This window comes from Aythya ferina (assembly GCF_964211825.1).
Source record: "Aythya ferina genome assembly, chromosome: 8".
In the NCBI taxonomy this organism is placed as follows: domain Eukaryota; kingdom Metazoa; phylum Chordata; class Aves; order Anseriformes; family Anatidae; genus Aythya; species Aythya ferina.
Window position 1 is genome coordinate 14,339,403 of NC_140304.1, and position 19,467 is coordinate 14,358,869.

Genomic DNA, 19,467 nt, shown 5'->3' on the forward strand with positions numbered 1-19,467 from the left:
CCCTTTATATTGCAAGGTTGCAATGGGGTTACCCCAAAGCCTTCTCTTCTTTAAGCTGAACAGCCCCAGCTCTCTCAGCCTTTCTTCATAGGAGAGGTGCTCCAGCCCCTCGATCATCTTTGTGCCCTCCTCTGGACCCACTCTAACAGCCCCACATCCTTCATGTTAACGGCTTTCCCAGGAGTACCTCTAAAGTTAGTCAGTTGTGAAGGGGGAAATTGTATTTTTTTTTTCCTGAACCTGCCCTGAGATCTCTAACAGACTAGGAAAATAAATAAATAAATAAAAAAGACAGCATAGAATATAAGTTTTGCATTTAAGACAAAAAAAAATCTAACAAAAATGCTCATGGACTTCTAAATTAACACATCCTCTCATTAGTTCCTGATTTGCCCTGGACTGATTTTACTTGCCATGAGAAGACTGAAAACACCAACCCGTTCACCTCCAAGCTTCCTGTTTGTGTGCATCATCTTTGTCAAATTAACTCTAAGGAAGGCAGAATGGCTTCATGGTTGTGAAGGTGACCTATACTCTTAGTTGGGCCCAAGTTTTTGGTGGCCAGAACCAAAAAATTGAGCCAGATACACACTTACTGAGGGCTGTGTGAGTGTGAGCTAGCCCAGCTCTGATCCCACAGCCCTGGGCACTGACCCCAACCTGCGCCACATCCTCTCCACAGCAGCTCTCAGGAGAGACTGGACCTGAGTGCCCTTTGGAAAAACCTCTGGGCACCTGCAAGCAAAGGAGTGGAAGCCCAAGAGATCCTGTATAATTCCAGCAGCTGTAGGCAGAGAAAGTGCTTGCCTGTTTCTATAGCAAGTCCAACAGCCTCGGGAGGACAAATCCTTTCAGATGCCCAGGTGCCCCGGTGGTGCAGCTCACGGGAGGGAGGAGGTGGATGTTTTTGCTCTGAATTGTTCACTTGCTATCTCACTGCACATCAGCCTTTTGAGAAACCTGAAAGAATTCTGTTGCTCTACAAAATACATATTTAAAAGTTGGGATTTGCGTTTGCAAGAGTTTGACATCTGTGACAGAAATACCAAACACCAGGAGACAGAAGATAAATGCTGGGACAGCGGCAGAGGACCTGGGGCAGGTGGCACCATGGCTTTGGGATGTCACAAGACGGTGGTGTGAGTTTGTGGCACATCAGTGCTTTAATCACAAAACTGCATTAAAGCCTTTTTTTTTTTTTTCACAGATTTAATTTTCTTGGACTGAATTACTCTTCAATGTAGAGATAAAGAAAGCTACAGGCAGCTGTAGCCATGCCTGTCCAAACACATAAGCTTATCCAGCCTTGAGTGTCGTTCTCTATACGAGGCAAGAGAAAATTGCTTTAGGTCTTCTAAGAGGGGATGGTGGTGCCCACAGCGTGGATGGTGGAAAGTGGTGGAGGTCACGACTCGTGCTGAAAGAGCTGAGGGTGAGTCTTCGTCTGCCTTTGGGTCTTCCAGCCCAAAAGCACGGTGCTGTGCACATGGTGGGGTTAAGCTGAGTTGCTCCATGCCAAAGTATGACCTGTGGGTTTACTTGTTTGGTTTGGTTGTTTTTTCTTGGTTTCTGGAGCTGGAAGCAGGATGCTGGATTTGTTGGATCGTTGCTTTGAGCAGTCATGGCTGCTCCGACACTGTGGTGCTCAGTGCTTCCTCCAAGACCCTGGGCCATTATGCCCTCTCAGAAAATGCCTATTTAAATAAAACTTTTATCTTTCATGCAAAGTATGCTGCTTGTGAGGAGCAGGTTGAAGACTCCCTGCAGACATGGGGGTGCCAAAGATAATGCAAAGGTTTTCGCATTGCTCTTCTCATCTGTATTCCTTATGGTCAGCCATCAGTGCAGCTCCTGGCCTTATCTCCCTGCTTATGCAAAGATTGCTGCTTGGAAAAAAACTAACAAACAAACAAGCAAAAAAAAAAAAAAAAAAAAAAAAACCACGAGATTTTGTCAGTAAAGCCATTGGTCTCAGGAGTCTGGGTCCCAGGTTTGTTGGGTTCCTGGCCTGTTTGTCACTGCGCTCAGCCTGGTGACAAGGTTTCCAAACCGATGGCTCTTGAGGCTGGCCTGAGAGAGCAGGGCTGGACTGAAATGAAACAGCTTCTTGGTGAGGAAAATGTCGGTGGTGGGAGCTGACATGCTTCTCTGCATCCTCTGAAGTCTCCCCTCCACCAGTGCTGGTACCTGGTGGGACGGGGCAGCAGCTGGGCACGTCACACGGAGCAGCAGGAGGGCTGGTGTTGAGCATCCCAGTGCCAGCGGTGGGCTTTCCTCCAGCGTTGTGGCCAGAAGAGCAGGACTGAGCTGCCCTCCTTGTGCCCCAACCTCCAGGCCCTTCCTCAGCCTGGTTTTGCCCAGCACCATGTGACAAACACTACCACGTCCACGCCGTCAGGCATCAACCATTACCGAGCCAGGGAAGGACAGAAGGAGCCCGCTGGGGGGACACGGGTCCTGCTGACACCTCCCTGCTGGCAGGGGTTGTGTCCCCAGCCCAGCCTTCCTCCCCTCTGCCACCAGTGGATTTTGTATGGGTTTGGCACTGCCGCCCCCTCTGAGACAATGGTGAGGCAAGGACTGATCACAGGGCATGCTCCAGGGCTAGAGAAACGATAAATGATTGTTTTGTGTCCAGATCGCTCCAGAAATAGCATCCTGCTCCCCTGCTAGGAAGTCGATGCTTATTTAAGAGACATTTCTTTTTGGAGATTTTCACCAACTATATTTAATCATAACACTTCTGCCCCACTGGCACCGCTCCATTGCCTCAATTGATGTTAATGAAATCAAATATTCCTTGTGCTTAATCTTTCAAGGTGGGATTTCAAATGTTTTGCCTTCGTCCCTGATCCATCCCCGCCCCTCCGAGTTCCTCTCTCCTTTGTTTTCTCCCAGGCAAGGAGATGCAGCCTGGGGGATGCTGTGGAGCCCCTGCTACAAACCTGCACAGGCACCGAGGGCAGGGTGGATGCCTTCCCCCCAGCCAAAATTCCTGCTCCTGCGGGGACCAGTGACCCAGATACGCAAGCACAATGCTTTATCCTTTAGCCGGCAGCACTTTTGAGTCTAAATCTTGTTCCATACCCTCTGCCTAAGTCAGGCAAGGAGCCAGTAGTTATTCTTGGCCTAATTGAGTGATGTATACAAATACATATATATATGATTCCGAATGCCAAATCGGGGATGTATTTGTAGCTGCATCCACTTGGGCCTTCAAATAATGCTGAAAAATGAATTCGGGCACCGGGCTGGGACAGCTCTCGAGGCTGACCTGTGTGACAAACCTGTCGTTTCTCTGTCCCCCAGCACCCCTTGCCCGCCCGCCTGGCTTCAGCAGCCCTGCTCTCCAGGGCTCACGGCGATGTCCCTGCTGCAGAAACAAGCCCTGGCTGCTCTCCAAGGAGAGCTTCACTTTCCAAAGAAGCGGGAGGAGGGGGTAGAGCTATCCCATTAAGCCCCGTTAATGCTTAATGATTTTTCATCTCCAAGCTAATTGCTCCGTTACACTTTCCCCCCACTCCTTTAGTCCCGAGCTGCACCCAGGCATTGGATAAAGAAGATCGGGAGGGACTTCCATGCTAAATGGCTTCAGTTGTTGCTGCACTCTTCTTTTAATGGCTTCTCACAGGCACAAAAAAGAACCAGCCAGCAGGATACCTTGATACTAGAGGTGGAAGCCGAGGTTCTAAAGCCTTCAGAGATGCAGCGCCTGCATATCCTCCCTGCAACCCCCCTGGGCCCTGGAGAGCCGCCTGAAGGATGAGTAAGGATGCTCAGGCCATTGCCATCTGTGGCCCACTCATGGCATCCTGACTTTAAAAAAAAAATAAAAGAGAGAGAGAAGGTTGAAGGCTGAGTCAGTTCCCAGTGAGCTGACCTACAAAGAGACCTGGCCAGATGGGGCCTTGGAAGGGATCAGGCCAGTGCCAGTCTGTCTGGGTCCGGGTCACGGAGCCTGAGAGGACACATCGCAGGGAGAGCCTTACCCAGGCCAGGGTGCTTTTCCCCTCTGGGTGATCCCACCTGGAGCTGAGGAGCAGTGTGTGCAGGGGCATTGTTATGGCAGCTGCTTCCTGGCACCAGAGCTGCACTGGTGCCTGTGGGTGGGCACTGACTCTGCAGGTGCGACTTGCTGTGGGAGAAAGGTGCTGAGCTCCTTCCTCTTCCAGTGCAGTGTTTAGAGAGAAACGGGCCAAAATGATTACAGGTGAGCATTTGAGGACAAAATGCCCCAAACCCACTGAACTGGAGCAGGGAATGGTGCAGAGCTGTGCCCTCCTGAGCAGGAAGGAAGGAAAGAAGGTGCTGCAGAGACAAAGTGGTCTGGTTTTGCCACGAACCCCTGGGGATGTGAGTACACCTCTGCTGGCTGCTTTTTTCCTTGCCCATCTCCCCAAGGAACCCACCGGCCGTTTTTTGGGGAAACACCAGCCCACAGCAAAGATCCTCCCATTCCCCCCAGGGTCTGACCCCAAACTTGCATCACATGGCTGTGTCTCTACTTTGATTAGAGCCCAAATATCAGTAACCAAAGTAAACCCTTTGGCAAACAAAGGTGAGTGTGTTCCAGCTATTCCCAACTGCTCACTTTTATTGCCTCAGGCCTGTGGATAGAGTCAAGTAGGACAAACTCAGCAGCAGAAGGCACATGGCAAATATTTTCACTATCCTGCCGTGGAAATGGTCCCATTCTTCTTCTGCCAGGATGCTGGTGGATGTAGGACAGGTGCCTCGCTGCTCATCCCCAGAGAGGTGCCGCTCCCACTGCAGCCAGCTGCAGGCTGGTACATCCTTGTCACCAAGAGCATTTTTTTTTGTTTTAAAGGAGAAAAAAGAGGATTTTTTTCACTTGTTTTCCACCAGCTTCCTTTCTTGTGCAATCAAATGGGGTTTGTCTTGCATATCCAAACTGTGGCAGCACATCCCAGTGAGCACGCTGCCTGGGCACAGCCCTGGGGGGGGCAGGGATGGGCACTGCCCCTGCTGGGGTGCAGTTGCATGGTGGCTCCTGAGACCCCCATCACCCTCCTGATGCCCCCAGGCATCAAGCAAAGAAGCTGCAAGCAAAGCTGCTCCGTCTGGGTTCCCCATGCTCCATGGGAGCTCTTCTGCATCTTCTCAAAATCTCAATAATCCTGCTGTATTAGAGGCACCAGCTGGGAGAGCTGAAGCAACGTGCCCAAGGATGCAGGAGAGATGTGAGCACAGCACACAGCTAGGCGATGTCCTCAAAATTGCTCGGGCTGCTGCTCAAAAGTAACAGGGCAGACCATGCCGGAGGTGTGAGCATCTTAGTGTGAGCCTCTGGTTTTGAAATGGAAGTAGAGCCCCTGGTTCTTGCTTGAATGAGGTTGTAAGAGTGAATTTCTGGGTTTGCTTGCATTTGGTTGAAGCAGAAGGTAGCACGTGGCACGTTTCAGCAGGGGGTGTTGTTTTAGAGACAATGCAGAGCCTCACCAGCTGTAACAAATACTGCTAAATATTTAAGAGCTTATAAATAGTTTAGAAGACTCCTTGAGCAGTTATTGATGGAGTTTCAGTTGGTGCTAGGGAAGCTCCTCTGCTCTGGGGATCAGAAGGATGGGATGAGATACTGGAGATGATGGAAGCTGGGGGGCAGTGGGTCCTCCTCTGGGTGCTTCAGAGCCCAGCCCAAGTTAACGTAAAGGATGCTAAGATGTGAGCACGGAGGAGTGGAGTTTGCCCTGCTATGACTTCCGATGTCCAATAACTCACCTGGAGGGTTACAAATAACATCTCTCCTGTTTCTGCTGATCCCTGTGCTGCCAGCACTCCCCAAGCCCAGCCACGCTCTGGCACCTCAGCGGGGAGCAAAACCAGGCCCAAATGCGCACCTCACCATCTACGATGTCCTCCAGCCCACCCTGGGCCCCCTCGCACACCTTGATCATCAATCACTGGACCTAAGGGCATGGCTAGATCTCTGCAGGGATGAAATGGCAGCATGAGGCAGCCTTCGCTTCCTGCTCATGGTGCTGGCTGCAGAGGCAAAGCCTCTCTCACATCCCTGATGAGCTTTTGCTAGAGGGGGAATTTTGCTTCTGGTCATCTGCAGATATTTTTGCACTTAAGGAAGAGGGGACAGGACGAGCTGTCCCTCTGCTCACCCGTCTCTTCCAGCCCTGTTCCAGGCAGTGCAGAGCTCATTAAGCTGCCTTACACTTCAGCTGTCTCAACTAGTAAGACAACGTGACTCCTGAAATTCAGGCTACTGAAACAACACAAGAGTGACAAAAGCCTCAGCCCCTGCTTTTTCCTTCCCCTTTCCTTCCCAGGCTTGGTCCTTTTGGCTCCAAAGCCCACTGATGTAGCGCAGAGGAGCTCCAGGGGCTGCTTTGAACAAGCAGCGAGCGGCTCAGCCTGCTGGGATTTTTAATAGCTCAAATTCTCTTAAGAAGCAAAGCACCGGAGAGTTTTACTTTTAATGGCGGAGCCCTCTGCCATTGTTTGCCGAAGTATTGTATTTCAGACTGCTGCCTTGTATTTCATGGTGTCAGAGAGATTTTTTACCCATCTTAATGGCTGGGATACAAGCTCACCTCAACGACAGATGCACGTCGAATATGGGGAAAGTTCAGTTCTAGTTAGACAAAAAGGGTGGGGAAGGGAAGGTAGTGGAGATTTGCTGAATTTCAGGGCTTGAGATTCCCCCAACGCACAAGCTCTGCTTCTCTACACGTGCCCAGGGCTCGGAGCTGTGTGAAATGAAGTGTGTGGGCATATCCATGGCCAAACAGATGTAAAGTGCGTAGGGTGCTGAGAGCCCCTGCTCAGCAACCTAGGGCTCGATAACCCAAGCTGCAGCAGATGAGGAAGTCTGGATGCAGGCAGACACCATAGATTTAATTAAAATCACCCATTTGCTATCAGTGCTTGATAGTGCAGAAAAAAAAATGGTGTAAATAAAACCAGACACCTCTGACAGAGTGAAATAAGAGCACTGTGTCCCTTTTGGGGTTTGCCCAAAGTGCTGCCTTCAAATCCAGCTCTGAGCATCCCCCGTGCCCCAGCCTCCAGGCTCCCATGAGCACTGCACCACCAGGGCTTGAAACCATCCTCTGCCAGGGCAGAGGGGCCAGGAAACGCTCCACTAACCAAAGCCTGATGAACAGAGGGGGAAATAGGGGTGGAGGAGTGCACAGGTCAGGTTTGACATGTGTCAGAAGTGCCAAAATGGGAAATATTGCATTTGGAAAGTAACCTTTTGTTCTATAATTTAAGAAAAACAAATAAACAAAAAATCAATATTAAAGCACTGCCTTTTGATTGACCTGATACGCCTCCTTCCAGTCCCTGAGGTTCGGCTGCAGGAATTATCGGGACAACCCCACAGATCTTGTACATTTATGGGATGGGACAAGCCCTTTTCCATGCAGTGCTACAAAGCAGCTCCCCCAACAGAAACTCCTCCCCTCAGCTCCAGCACTTCATTACCTCCCTCTCCAACCCTGAAACACCCTGAGAGGGAACCACACCGACCCTGCAGCCTGTGACCTTGCACAGGGACACCTTTAATCCCAGTACTATGCCCAAGACTACCTTCAAAGTGAACTACATTTTTTTTTTTTTTTTTAATTTAAGCTATGCTTTCCATCTTGCTCTGGAGGCTGCCCTGTGGTTTTGTGCTCTGCAGGAGACACAGCTGTGCTGGGGTTCCCTGTGCTGGGACGTGGCAGGGAAACGCTTTACTTGTCAAAGCTGGCAGAGCGCCGGCACAGGCTCCAGTCCGTTTGCATCACCATGCAGATAGTATTTTGCTTTTGACATTGGCCCGTTGGCTCTTGTCCTTTGGGTGGCATTGCTCACATGGGGAGAACTGCAGTGAGGCCAGGATGGGTGCTTCTTACCGCAGGCTGAAGCCCACCAGTGATCATGTTAAAGCCTCATTAAACCACCTCTGCCTTCTTCTTTCCTCCCAGCTTTCCTTCCCCCCCACCACATCCTAGGCTGAGTTTCTTGTTGCCACATAAATATAGAAAATACAACTTAAAGTTGTGACTCAGAATACACGTACATCTCAAAGCACATCTAACACCACAAATAACTCAGAGTGTTTTCAGGGCTATGTGGGTGTTGTCGCAAGCCCTTAAAGCGGACAGCTGTACAGCAAAGCATCTCACCTCCTTTTCCTTACATGCAATATTTATGTTTTGTGTTAATTATTAGCTTTTATGTAAGATGTTTATTGTATATGCACAGACACAGATCAGGCTCGCTTGGTGAGCCCCACTGACCCAGCCATGGAACTGGTGGAGAGGGAAGGAGCCTGGCTGCAGTACCTTCATGGATGCCAGGGTCAGCCACGGACTGCAGCTGGAGGTCTGGGGCTGGGACAAGTTCCCAGCTTCCTGGAAACCTGAGCATCATGATAATGAGTCTTAAATTTACATTCAGGGGAAATTAGGGAAACATTTCCCCCATTAGAAGAGCCTTTCAAATAACTAACAAATAACACCTCTCATTCAGGAAAAAATCCTGAATTTGGCGTTTGGCCTGAATAAAACACGGTAAGATCCAGACTGAGACATGTGATGGGCATACAGTGGTATGTCTATAGTGGCATGCCAGTGCAAGTTTTATATGTTCTCTCAGCTTAATTGGTGCCACGAATTAAATAGATAAATGGTATCTCTTTACGGTAGGCAACAAACTGTAACAGGCCAATGAAGCCGAAATATTTATCTGAAAAAATAAAGACAGTCATTTTGCACAAATTCAGCTCTTGGAAATACAGCATTTACAGGACAGGACACTCTTTCTGTTGGGTTCTCATAGCACAGAGCTCAAGGATCAATACAAGTTTTGGTCATGATTTCCCTGCCCTCATACGATTCCTCTTTTAAAAAGGGAGTGAGGGAGTCCTCAAACAAAAATGGACAGGGATTTAGGAACTAATTTCCATGTCCTTTAGTTGTAGAAGACTCTCATGTCCCTGTCCCGGTTTCTCAGGACCTTACAGTCCAGGATCTCTCCAGGACATACAGACAGAAAATTTCCACATCAAGCCATCCTCTCTGAGCTAAAACATGTCTTCCTAGAAAACTGCTGAGTTCTGATTTAAAGCCTTCCAGTGATGGAAAATCCACCAGGTGCCTGAATGTCTTTTTCTACTCTTTGATTAATTTCACTCAACAGCACACACCAGATTTCTAGTCTGAACTTGTGTGGCATCCCAACCTGCTCCTGGCATGTCATCAGTCCCTCCTCTGCCAAGAGAAGCAGCCCCCCCCCGGTCCCACATCCCTCCCTCGTGCAGACACCCCTAGGCCATGATCTCGTTTCTCCTTTGTGGCTTTTGTAAATCTAGACCGAGCCTCTCTCCGCTCTCACCATAAAGCCTGGTTTCCGGAGCTAATGCAATTCTCGTTACTGTTCTTCCAGGAAGGGTTTGCTAATGCAGTATGTAAAAACGAGGCAACCTCTCTTCTTCTGCTTGATACTCCCCTGCTCGCATGCACAAGGATTGCACTAGCTGTTTTTTCTACAGCATCGCACTGTTTGTATGCAGTGCACTCCGTACGATTGCTCCTCAGTCCTTGACAACATCACGGTTTGGCAGAAGACATTTGTTTGCCTGTTGTTTATATGTGACATGCATTCCTCCTCGCTGGACACATGACTTTGCATTTGACTTCACTGTTCAAGTAAGGCATTTCTATCAAACAGACCACGTCGGGCAGCACAACTGACTCGTTATCATCATTAATTCCTGTTCTATCCACTTTGGAGTCATTGGCGCTTTTTACCAGCGGGGATTATATATTTTCTTCCAGGTCATTGATAAAAGATACTGAACAGCACTGAGCCAAAAAAAAGAAAAAAAATCTCGTGTGTCAACTGCAAAGCAATATTTTACTGATCCTTATTTTCTAAATGTTGTTACTGTTTTTTAGTCCATTGAATATGGGCCACATTGATATTTTTAGTTTTACCTTTCTTAATCAGAACGTCATCTCTAATAATATGGATTACAGGAATCCGTTTTATCAGTGGTCACAACCAAGACCCTGTAATTTCATTTAATTATGTTTTGATTTTTAAATAGTTCCTCTTGTTCCTTTTTGTTTGCAATTGGTTTTAGCTTATGGAATGGGTTTTTTGAAGTTTTGGGTATATTGGTGTCCAGAAAATCTGCTGGCACTTAGGAAAAGAAATTACAATGTAATCATTTGCATCCAGAAAGCCGTTATTTTCTGGCCTGCTGACCATCTCATGATAATCTACAAAAACAAGGTCTGATGCAGAAATACCCCAAGCTGATTTCAATTATTATTATTATTATTATTTGTTCTTAGAAACCTGCGTACAGCTGATAGAAACCCCAGGGATGCTTCCCCAGCTGTAGCACAAGCCCTTCAGCACCTGCTCTCCAGCCTGAAATCCCCCACCAGCCATCGGGGATGGATCCTCTCTGCGTGCCCTGGGCAGGCGTGTGCGAGGAGCCGGCCGATCTCTGCACTTCCATGCCGTGGGGCGGTGTGCCGTGGATGCAGAACCCTCGCAGCACCCACGTTCTCAGGCGAGCGGCTGATGTACGGGGATCTCCAGGCAGCCCGAGCTTTATCCGGGCAGTCAGTATTTATGGCACGCCAGACTGTCTTTGACAGCGACTGCCCTTCCTCCCTGCCTCCATCCCTGCCTCCCTCCATCCCTGCCTTTCCCCTGAGCAGGCTGGAGCAGTGCTTTCGGCATCCCCGCCACCCGGCGCTCCCCTCGGGCGCTCGGTGACACCGACCACCGGCGTGTCCGACCCCTGCGGCTGACGATCGGACACACACGGCTGGGCAGCCCGATCCCTCCAGCAGCTGCCCGTATTTTCCTTCCCTTACGCCATACCTGGCTGTAGCTGCTTGGCCCGCTCCCTCCCTCCTCCCTCCCCAGCCAGGGGGAAAATAAAAGCGCTGCGGAGACCGCAGGCTGGCGGACACTGCCGGGACGGCCCCGGGGGTCTTAGGGGCAGGGGCGCGACAAGGGGAGCGCAAACGGGGCCCCCCCTGCGCCTTGTGCCGCTCCCCACAGCGGAGCCGTCTTCCTCGGCGGCCTCCGGCTGCTGGCGAGGCCGGGACCTCGCCTCCTCCTCTTCTTCCTCCTCCTCCTCCTCCTCCTGCTGCTGCTGCTGCTCCCCCCCGGCCTTCAGCACCACACGGCCGCGGACAGCCCCGGCCCCGCCGCCCCGGCCCCACCGCCCCCGGTGTCCCCCCCCCGGGCCGCTCCCCCGCGGAGCCTCACCGAACATCTGGATGTGGCCCTTGGTGATGGGGTTGAAGCTGCCGCAGGCCAGCAGGATAACGTGGGTCTTGGTGGTCTCCGTCATGGCCCCGGCCCGGCCCCAGCCGCTTTTTTTGTGTCTCGGTGCGGTTGCAGCGGAGGCGGAGCGGGGGGGAGCGGGGCCGGGGCGGGGCCGGGGCCGGGGCCGCCTCCCGCAGCCTCCCCCCGGTGGCCGGGAGGGGAGAAGGGCGCTGGGAGAATGGCCCTACATCTGCTGCCGGGGGACGGGGGTGCTGCTTTCCCACTGCAGATGCTTCGGCGCCTTTAGCAGAGGCAGCAGCTGCAGCCCGGGCACAGCGCAGGCAGCGATGGTCCCAGGGCTCCTCGCCTCACTCCACTGTGCCTTGCCTCCTTTCGCAGGAAAGAAACTAAAGCTCAGGCGAGGTGCTCCAAGCACAATTTTTTCTTAATCCAAAGCATAAGGGAGACAGCCAAGCTGAGCCAGTTGGTGACAGTGACCACACAGCGCACAAACTAGAAGCGCAGGGGCAGCTGCTGTGGCACAAGCATGGCTGAGCTGGAGGGAGCTGCCAGAGCTATGGTAGGTTTGAGGCCACACAGGATGGGACAGCCTGCGGGATGTCCCTTTCTGGTGCCCCAAGTCATACACGGCCATCCAAACAAGGAAGGAGAGAGCAGGGCCCTTGTCCAGTGAACAGAGTGACTTCCAGCCGAGGTGTGAAGGTTCCCGAGCAGAACCACTGAGCACCTCTTCCAGCTCAACAGCTTTTGCTCCCTGCATGGCTCGTGGCCTGGACAAAGCTGCCACAGGGTGCTGTGGGGTGAAGCTGCTGGGGGCCCTTGGGGGCATTGAGATCGTGGACCTAAGAGCCTGGTGTAGCCACCTCTGCAAACATCCCCAGCACTCCTGGGATGTGACACTGCCTCGTCAGGCTATCTCTGGGGGAAGGTCAGCTTGGTAGCAGATTTCTCTCCTGCTTATATGCAGCAGCTGAGCATTGGCCACAGATGCAATCAGCTCTGCTGGCACTTTTCCGTCCCCGATTCTGTCTGAGGTTACAGCTCGGCCGTGCAGGATTGATCTGCACAGTTATGCTCTGAGCTGGGCAGGCAGGGGCTGCGAGATGGAGGCTTTGTCCTTCCCTTCCAAGAGGGATTTGGCTTTTATTTAGTGTGTAAGTACTTCTGTCAAGAACGTGCAGCACACACTGTCAGAATTAAGAGTAAATCCATTAGATACTTTCTGAATTACAAGGATTAAAAGGGATTTCTTTAAGGAATGCAGCATTTTTACATTTTTTTTCTTTGTCTCACATTTTTTCTTTGTCTGGAATGGTATTTGCAAGGGAACAATGAAGACTTTACACACCCATATAGACTCAAATTTTCTAAAGTTTTGCATATAGACTGTATTTGGAGCCACAAGGCTATAATTAGGATAAGACAAGGCTTTTGTCACTAACATGTCACTGATTAAAAACCCATGTAATAAAATCTGGGATGACAACAAATACATTTTAATAACAGCAACATAATTACTGAGAGAGACTGATACAGGGCAAAATTAAGATTGTTTAGGTATCTTCATACTTTGTTTCTTCCTTCAAGTTCTTCAATTGCTTCAAGTGCTCATTTCCCAGATTCATAATACTGAGATTGAAATAATCACCAAATCGGCAGAGGATCTGGGGTTTTCTCATCTGGTTGTTGCACTCTGTACTCTCAGCTTTCCATGATCCCAGGTTTTCACCCGGAACGGCAGCCCGGTGTGATGTCTCACAGATCCACAAGTCAAGGTCTGATACTGAGGTGGGGAGTCAGCAGGTGGCCTTTGTGAAAATGGGGAGAGTTTACACGCACAAAAAGGACACCTTGGGCTCTGCAGTGTTTCAGGCTGCTGAAGGATGCCAAGCAGATTCACTTTTGGGATCAGGATCCCTTCACTCCTCAGCATTTTGACTGTGTTGCAGAGTCAGGATACATTGCTATTCACTGCGTTCTTGGGCTATCTGGTCAACCGGGCTCATCTGTGGATCAAATCCTTCCCAGTACCATGTAATTAATAAAATGGTAGACCACAATTATTGACTCATTAGCAATAAAAATTATAATACGCTCTGACCTCTCTGAGAAATCTGCTTCTTTGAAGATAAGACCTTTATCACAACTCTCTTTGAATAAAACTAAATGGAGATAGACTTGTGACTCCTCCTTAAATGGAAGGAGCCTTGACTCCAAAAAGATTTGGAGTAGAAATTAATAAGAAACACCAGGGCTGTTCGTTCCCCAGTGTGGCAAGCTGCCCAAGACTCAGGAATCAGTTCTGCCCCATGCAACTCTCTCGGGGTTTTTGAGGTGAACTGGACTCGAACAAGACTAAAGACAGCCACTGAGTCAATGCAGCCCACTCCTTGCTTCTTCCCAACGCGGCATGAGGGATGAGACCCATGTGCGTGGGATGGACAGATGTTGCAGGAAGCCAGAATGTGCCACCCTGGATGTGCCACACAGCCAAAACACCCCAAATTAAGCTTCTGTCTTTGAATCCACATGCAGAAGCTGAGTTTAGGGTGAGGCAGCACTGAAAATTCCTGTTTGGACAGACCCAACCTGTTCTGCTCAGAAGTGCACTCAGAGTCACAGAGACAAGCCAGTGCTCCAGTTGCATTGTATAAAGTCCATCACGGTGCTAATGCTGGCTAAAAAAATAATATATATCAAATTGTCCTTGCAGCCACCTTTTAATTTACATAATAACAGTGCAGGTAGCACCAAGGCCTTGCTGCCATGGGGTACAGGAAGCAGAGGACATTCCAGAGTACCCTTTGCAGTTTGGTGGCTGTGCTATAGTCATGCTGTACAGTGTTGTTCTGCCTCAGAGGAAGCCTCTGGCAGGGGCTCCTGTCTAGCTAAAGAGGTGGAAAAAGGTGGAAAGGTTTGGCTGAGGCAGACGAAGGGATGGGGCGCAGACCCTGGACCCCAGAGTAAGCTCTGGGCAGGTGAGAGCAGCCCCAGTTTGCCCAGTGCTGCCCAGTTTGTTCCCACTCTGCAGGGAAGAGCCCACGCAGAGGAGGGATGGAGGCAGAGCCCCAAGCCCTGCCCAGGGTGCTGCACTGGGAGCTGCCAGGAAACCAGGAAACCGATCCCGTCATCTCAGGAGGCTTCTGTTCCAACACGAACACCACTTCCCCGAGGGTGTTCTCCTTTCAACCTGGAAAACAAAACAAAACACGAGGGGTTCGTTTTCAAAACACAGTTTGTGCTTTGTCCTCAGGGGCCTTACCAAGGCCCCATCCAGCCGGGCCTCCAGCACCGGCCGGGACGGGGCATCCACAGCTCCTGCGGGCAGCCCGTGCCGGCCCCTCAGCGCCCTGCCCCTGCGGGTGCCCCGGTGGCTGCGCTGTGGCTTCGTGCTCCCCCCTCACATTCCTGCCCCGCTGCCTCAGGCGGGCCCAGGCGGCCAAATGGCTGCTGCGCTGGGGGTGGTGGTGGTGAGGGGGGTGCTTTCTCAGCGCAAAGCCCAGTTTGGGCCCGAACCCAGTGGCGAGGCGGCTGTAGGCAAGCCCCGTCCGTGTGCGCACACACACTGAGTCGCGATATGTCGGCGTGGGGCAGGGCCTCGAGCTCCCCGCCCGCCCTCCCGCTCGCTGAGGAGATCGGGGGCCGCGCTGGGCCGGCGCCGCGGTTGCCATGGCGACAGCCCGCTCGGCCCCCTCCCCTCCGGGGGTTGCCATAGCAGCGGGGCAGCCAATCGGCGGCCGCCATTCAGGGGAAGGGGGGGGCAAGGCGCGGGGAAGGCTTTGCCGGTGGCGCCGCCGGAAGTGGCGGCGGGGCCGGGCCCGGAAGTGCGGCCGGCGGGGCGGGAGGGCCCGGAGGGGCGGCGGGGACGGGACGGGACGGAGCCGTGCGGCGGCTGCACCCGCACCCGCACCTGAAGCGGCGGCGGCTCCGGCTCCAGCTCCTCCTCCCGGTGCGGCCCGTGCCCGGCCGGAGCGCGGCCCCCGGCCCCTCCCCTCGGCCCTGCACGGGAAGATGGCGGCGGCGGCCGGAGGCGGCGGTGGCAGCGGCGGCGGCCTGGGGGCGTGGGGCCGGCCCGGCCTGTGAGAGCCGCGGCGGGGCGGCGCGGCGGCGGCGGCTGAGCGGCGGAGGATGAGCCTGCTGTGCGCGCAGTATCTCCGGTGAGAGCCCTGCCGGGGGCGGGGGGGCGCCTCCTGCCGCCGGGCGAGGCCGCGGGGGGCTCGGGGGGCTCCGGGCCCAGCCCCGCCACGGGGCCGGGGAGGCTCGGGCCGGGGCAGCCTCGGCGCAGAGCAGAGCGGGGACGGCCCTCGGCCCCCGGCCCTCCTTGCCCCGGCCCCGCCGCAAGGTCACGCCGTGCCCCGGGGCGGCGGGGAGCTGCCGGGCCCTGCGGGGCGGCCCTGCCGTGGCCCCGCCGGCTGGAGCTGGGCGGCTGGGAGTGCCGGCCGGGACGCGGGCCCCGGGTCTTGCTGGGGGCTGGCACCGCCTGGCTTCCTGCAGGCTCCCTCGGCGGGCACGAAATGCTTTTTTTGTCTTACAGTTGCGGAAAGGAGAGTTGTGAGACGCCGGTGGCCTTTTGGTGTCTGTAACGTGCTGAAGGAGGGGGTGTTGTGCACCTCCCAGCCTTCCGGGGCGCCTCGTGAGAAAGGTGTAGTGCTACCAGAAAGACATGCTGGCTCTTTCTGGAGACTTAAAGGCCTGGGCAGGTTTCTAGAGCGGGTTCCAGGAGGTTCTTGTATTTCCCAAACAATTCTTGACTACCATTGTGAAGCGCCTCAGCTGTGCCTCTGTACTGATTCTTCAGATCCATCTGTTCTTCTTAATCTTATCTGCGCCTGCCTCCCTGGTGGTCCAGATCCCAACTCAAGCCTTCGCCCCCTAGAAGTAGCTGATCTTTTCTCTAGTAACAAGTTCACAAGGTTTTTTTTCTTCCCAATTAGATCTATAACCTGCGCTGTCTTAGCTGCTTCTTCCATTTTTCCAGACACTTCATGAATGCAAGGTCTAAAACGTCTGTTGTCAGCTCTCCTCTGCTGGTACAAGAGTCACTTTAATATCTGTCTTAATCATGTTGCAGCTCTCCCCCCGTGGCTATGAGCCTGTGACTGCCTTGTGTTCCTGCAAGGCAGCGCTGCCCCAGCCGCGTGTGTCCTGCCCAAGGCACCTTCCTGCACCCCCAGGCCTTTTCTTGGCACTCCTTGTTCTGTGCCAAGCTGGAGATCCTCCTCGCCTGCAGCACGTGGGCAGTAGTCACCTCTCTCTGCTAACTTTGCTCCTCTGATGGTGTAGCTCAGCCTGTAGTGTATTTTCAGACCGCTCTGTTTTGTGTAGTGCCTAATGTGACAGGACTGAGCACTGGGTGCTAATACCTTATATCTGGTGATTCCTGGGTTTGCCACCACAAACCTGATCTCCTTCAGAAAAAGGAAAAAAGAAAGGGGGGGAAGCCCCCAAAACTTTCCAAGCAGTCTGTAGCCAGCAACGTGCACGTTTTCCCTCTGCACAGTGTTTGTTTCAGTTCTCTGTGGAGAGGGTAGGCTTGGGGGCAGTTTCCTTAAATCTGCAAGATGCCTTTTATGTCCACAGCGGTGTTACTGTGTATGTTTAGTTCTTTCATTTGCATAGGGCAGAAATTGAGCTGCTGGGAACTGGATGCTGCAGCCCAGGCTAATGAGGGAAGAAGGCCTCAAGCTCTCAGAGCCAGGTCTGTTAGTCCTTTTACGGAGGAGGGCATCCTCCTGGCGCCAGCATCATAAGCTCTATCCACATGGAATGGTGAAGGAACAGACAGATAAAGGGTAATGATACAAAAAGGTAGCTTAAAAAATGTTGAGCTGGGTAAAGGTGCAGGGCAGTTTGTCTCTGCTAGTCTTTTGCTTCATAAAGCTAATGAGGGACAGAAAAGTTTGTGTGAAAAACCTTTCTCTGTGTGTTTGAAGTTTAGGTAGGAGAGAGCTGAATTTCTGAGGTGACCGTGTAATGCTTGAATAACTAGTGAAATAATGACTCTGCAAGAATCAAGAGACAGTGAAGAGAATGAGCAGGGAAGAAAGGGACTCTTGGCCAGAGTGCCTTAACTCCTCCCCTACCAGCCTCTCGTTGTCTATATATGTGTGTGTGTGTGTGTACATGTACACGAATCAGTTGTTCTAAAATGCTGTTCTTAAAAGATCCTGACCCTTCAGTAAGAGTGCAAGAGCTGAGAAGCAGCTGGTGCTCCTACAGAAGTTTTCCAGAAAGAACAGAGAAGGTCAGACTTAATGTACCCAGTCTCTCTGAAGTCCTTTTTCAAGTCATCTTCATATATCGTGATAGTGTTGGAGGTCTTCGCTTTCCTGCATGCAATATCCTTTTCAAGGTCACCTCTCAGGAGGACCAGGTTGCATTCTGTCTCTTCTGAGTTAAGTTTCCTAGGTACTTCTCTTGGGTCTGTCTTTGAGACACTTTACCAAGATCCCTCAATCTAGTCAGGTGAGTAAAAACATCAGAAAGTTCTTTTAAAGAGCTCTGAGGAGGGCGGCAGAGTTTGCACCTCTCTGTTCAGGTGAATGCATTCTCAGCCTGGTGTGTCTGATCTGGCCAAATTCATGCTGCTTGGGGAGTCTTCAGGTATTCCCCATACATCAAATTGATCTTGTGGGACAGGCATCTTAAACATTTCATGTATCCTGCTAGCTACAGAAGGCACTTAGAAGCAAATTATACTGCCGATGGGATCTCTAACATAATACCACTGAAAATTCCTTTTTAAAGACAGTACTAAGCTTGAACCCACCTACTCCTCTTGTCTTTGCTCTAAGGAAAGAGCTTCACTGCCAATTCTGCATGCTAACGTTCCAAGTGTAGTCAACGTGGACTCAGAAGTGTCGCAGTTTGGCGGAGACGTGACCGTCTGGATTGTGTTTTACAGAGCTGTGAACTCCAGTTTCAAGTTACATGTGGCATTACTCCGGTAAATTGTGGCTTTTAGCACTATGTAAACGTAGCATAAAAAGTGCCTGAATTACAGGGCTCAAACACTGCTTAGAAATCCTGGTGCTGACGAACCGGGAGGTAGTTTCCTTTAGTCTTAGGATGAGGCTATAACCAACTTCATTAAAGGTTTGACTGCTTTAATAATTTAAATCGTGGCTCTCTTTTCAAAGACTCATCAGTAGCTCCATTAACTTCTGCATCTGCCGTGTCTGTGCGGTTGCTCCGTTGCTGTCTGCCAGGCCGTGACACACCTCTCACCAGGTTTCTTCCTTGTTAGTGGAGGAGGGCAGGAGCAGAGGTGATTTAGTGCTGCAGCCTTCGCGTGTGAACGTGTCCTGGTACCGATCCCTGAGGAGGAGGATGTAAAACCGATGTGTGTCGGTGCCCGAAAGGCACAAACCAGTACTGCTTGAAGCCCAGAGCAGAGCCAGCTAACTACCTTGAGAGTATATGGAAGGAAAAAGGTTAGTAAATGTCAGCTCAGGGTTAAGAGTCCAGCAGTGCATGGCTGGAGCAAACTGCCTGGAGCTGATGGGGTCACTGGGGCTGGAGGTGACCTCAGCAGTCCCTGTCTTAACCCCCTCTCCAGGAGGGGCAGCCCCCCGGTGTCGCAGCAGGTTGTTCAGGGCTTGACAGCCCCTAAGGAAGGAGACAGCCCGTGCTGCTCCTCCTTCGTGTTGTCTGAACCTTGTGCTCGCCTTCCTGCCATGTGCCGCTGCTGGCGGCCTGGCTTCATCTTTTTATCCCAGCCCATGGGCTTGTGGCTGCTGCCCCTTGCCCCAAGCTGGGTGAGTGCAACCTGGGGCTTTACAGAGTTCGCTCTGGCTGGTCTGCAGTCCTTTGTGGCTTGTCTTCACATCCACTGGGTCTGGGAAAGTTTTCCCTCTGTTTTTTTAAAATGTTCTGCAATGATTAATGCTACTTTCATGCATTGTTTACTCTTGGATTTTAAACAGGAGAGGAGTAGTAGAGAGGTCAGAAAGCTGCACTGGCCTTTTGGGAGGCACTTCTTAGCAAGGTGTTTTCTCTGGGGAGAAGTAAAGGGAAGAGCGTTCCTTCTTTGTTGTCTATATGAGCTGTTCCTGGCACTTGGTAACTAGACTTACTGCTGTTATTTAACACGAGCAGCTATTCTTCAAGGCAGAGGGCCGTGGTTTTAAAGGCAAGTAAGATTGATGATGAGTACTGCTTACTGCAGATCTACAAGCTTTGTGTGGTGACCTA

At 51.8% G+C, this 19,467-nt stretch overlaps 2 protein-coding genes across 7 annotated transcripts in view; one reads left to right on the forward strand and one right to left on the reverse strand.

Moving 5' to 3' along the window:
* NMNAT2 (nicotinamide nucleotide adenylyltransferase 2) overlaps positions 1–11,391 on the reverse strand; it is a 25,370-nt gene extending 13,979 nt beyond the window's left edge. The window contains exon 1 of the mRNA XM_084527556.1: positions 11,254–11,391. Within this exon, the coding sequence (XP_084383682.1) occupies positions 11,254–11,338 (85 nt within the window). The 5' untranslated portion in view covers positions 11,339–11,391. The remainder of the gene's footprint in view (positions 1–11,253) is intronic.
* A 3,730-nt stretch (positions 11,392–15,121) lies between these two features.
* Positions 15,122–19,467, forward strand: part of SMG7 (SMG7 nonsense mediated mRNA decay factor) — a 47,454-nt gene continuing 43,108 nt past the window's right edge. For 4 of the 6 annotated variants that reach the window (XM_084527051.1, XM_084527052.1, XM_084527054.1 and 1 more), the window contains exon 1: positions 15,122–15,431. In XM_084527051.1, coding sequence (XP_084383177.1) covers positions 15,403–15,431 — 29 coding nt within the window. In that variant the 5' untranslated portion in view covers positions 15,122–15,402. The remainder of the gene's footprint in view (positions 15,432–19,467) is intronic. The other 2 variants (XM_084527055.1, XM_084527056.1) reach the window with 1 other exon arrangement.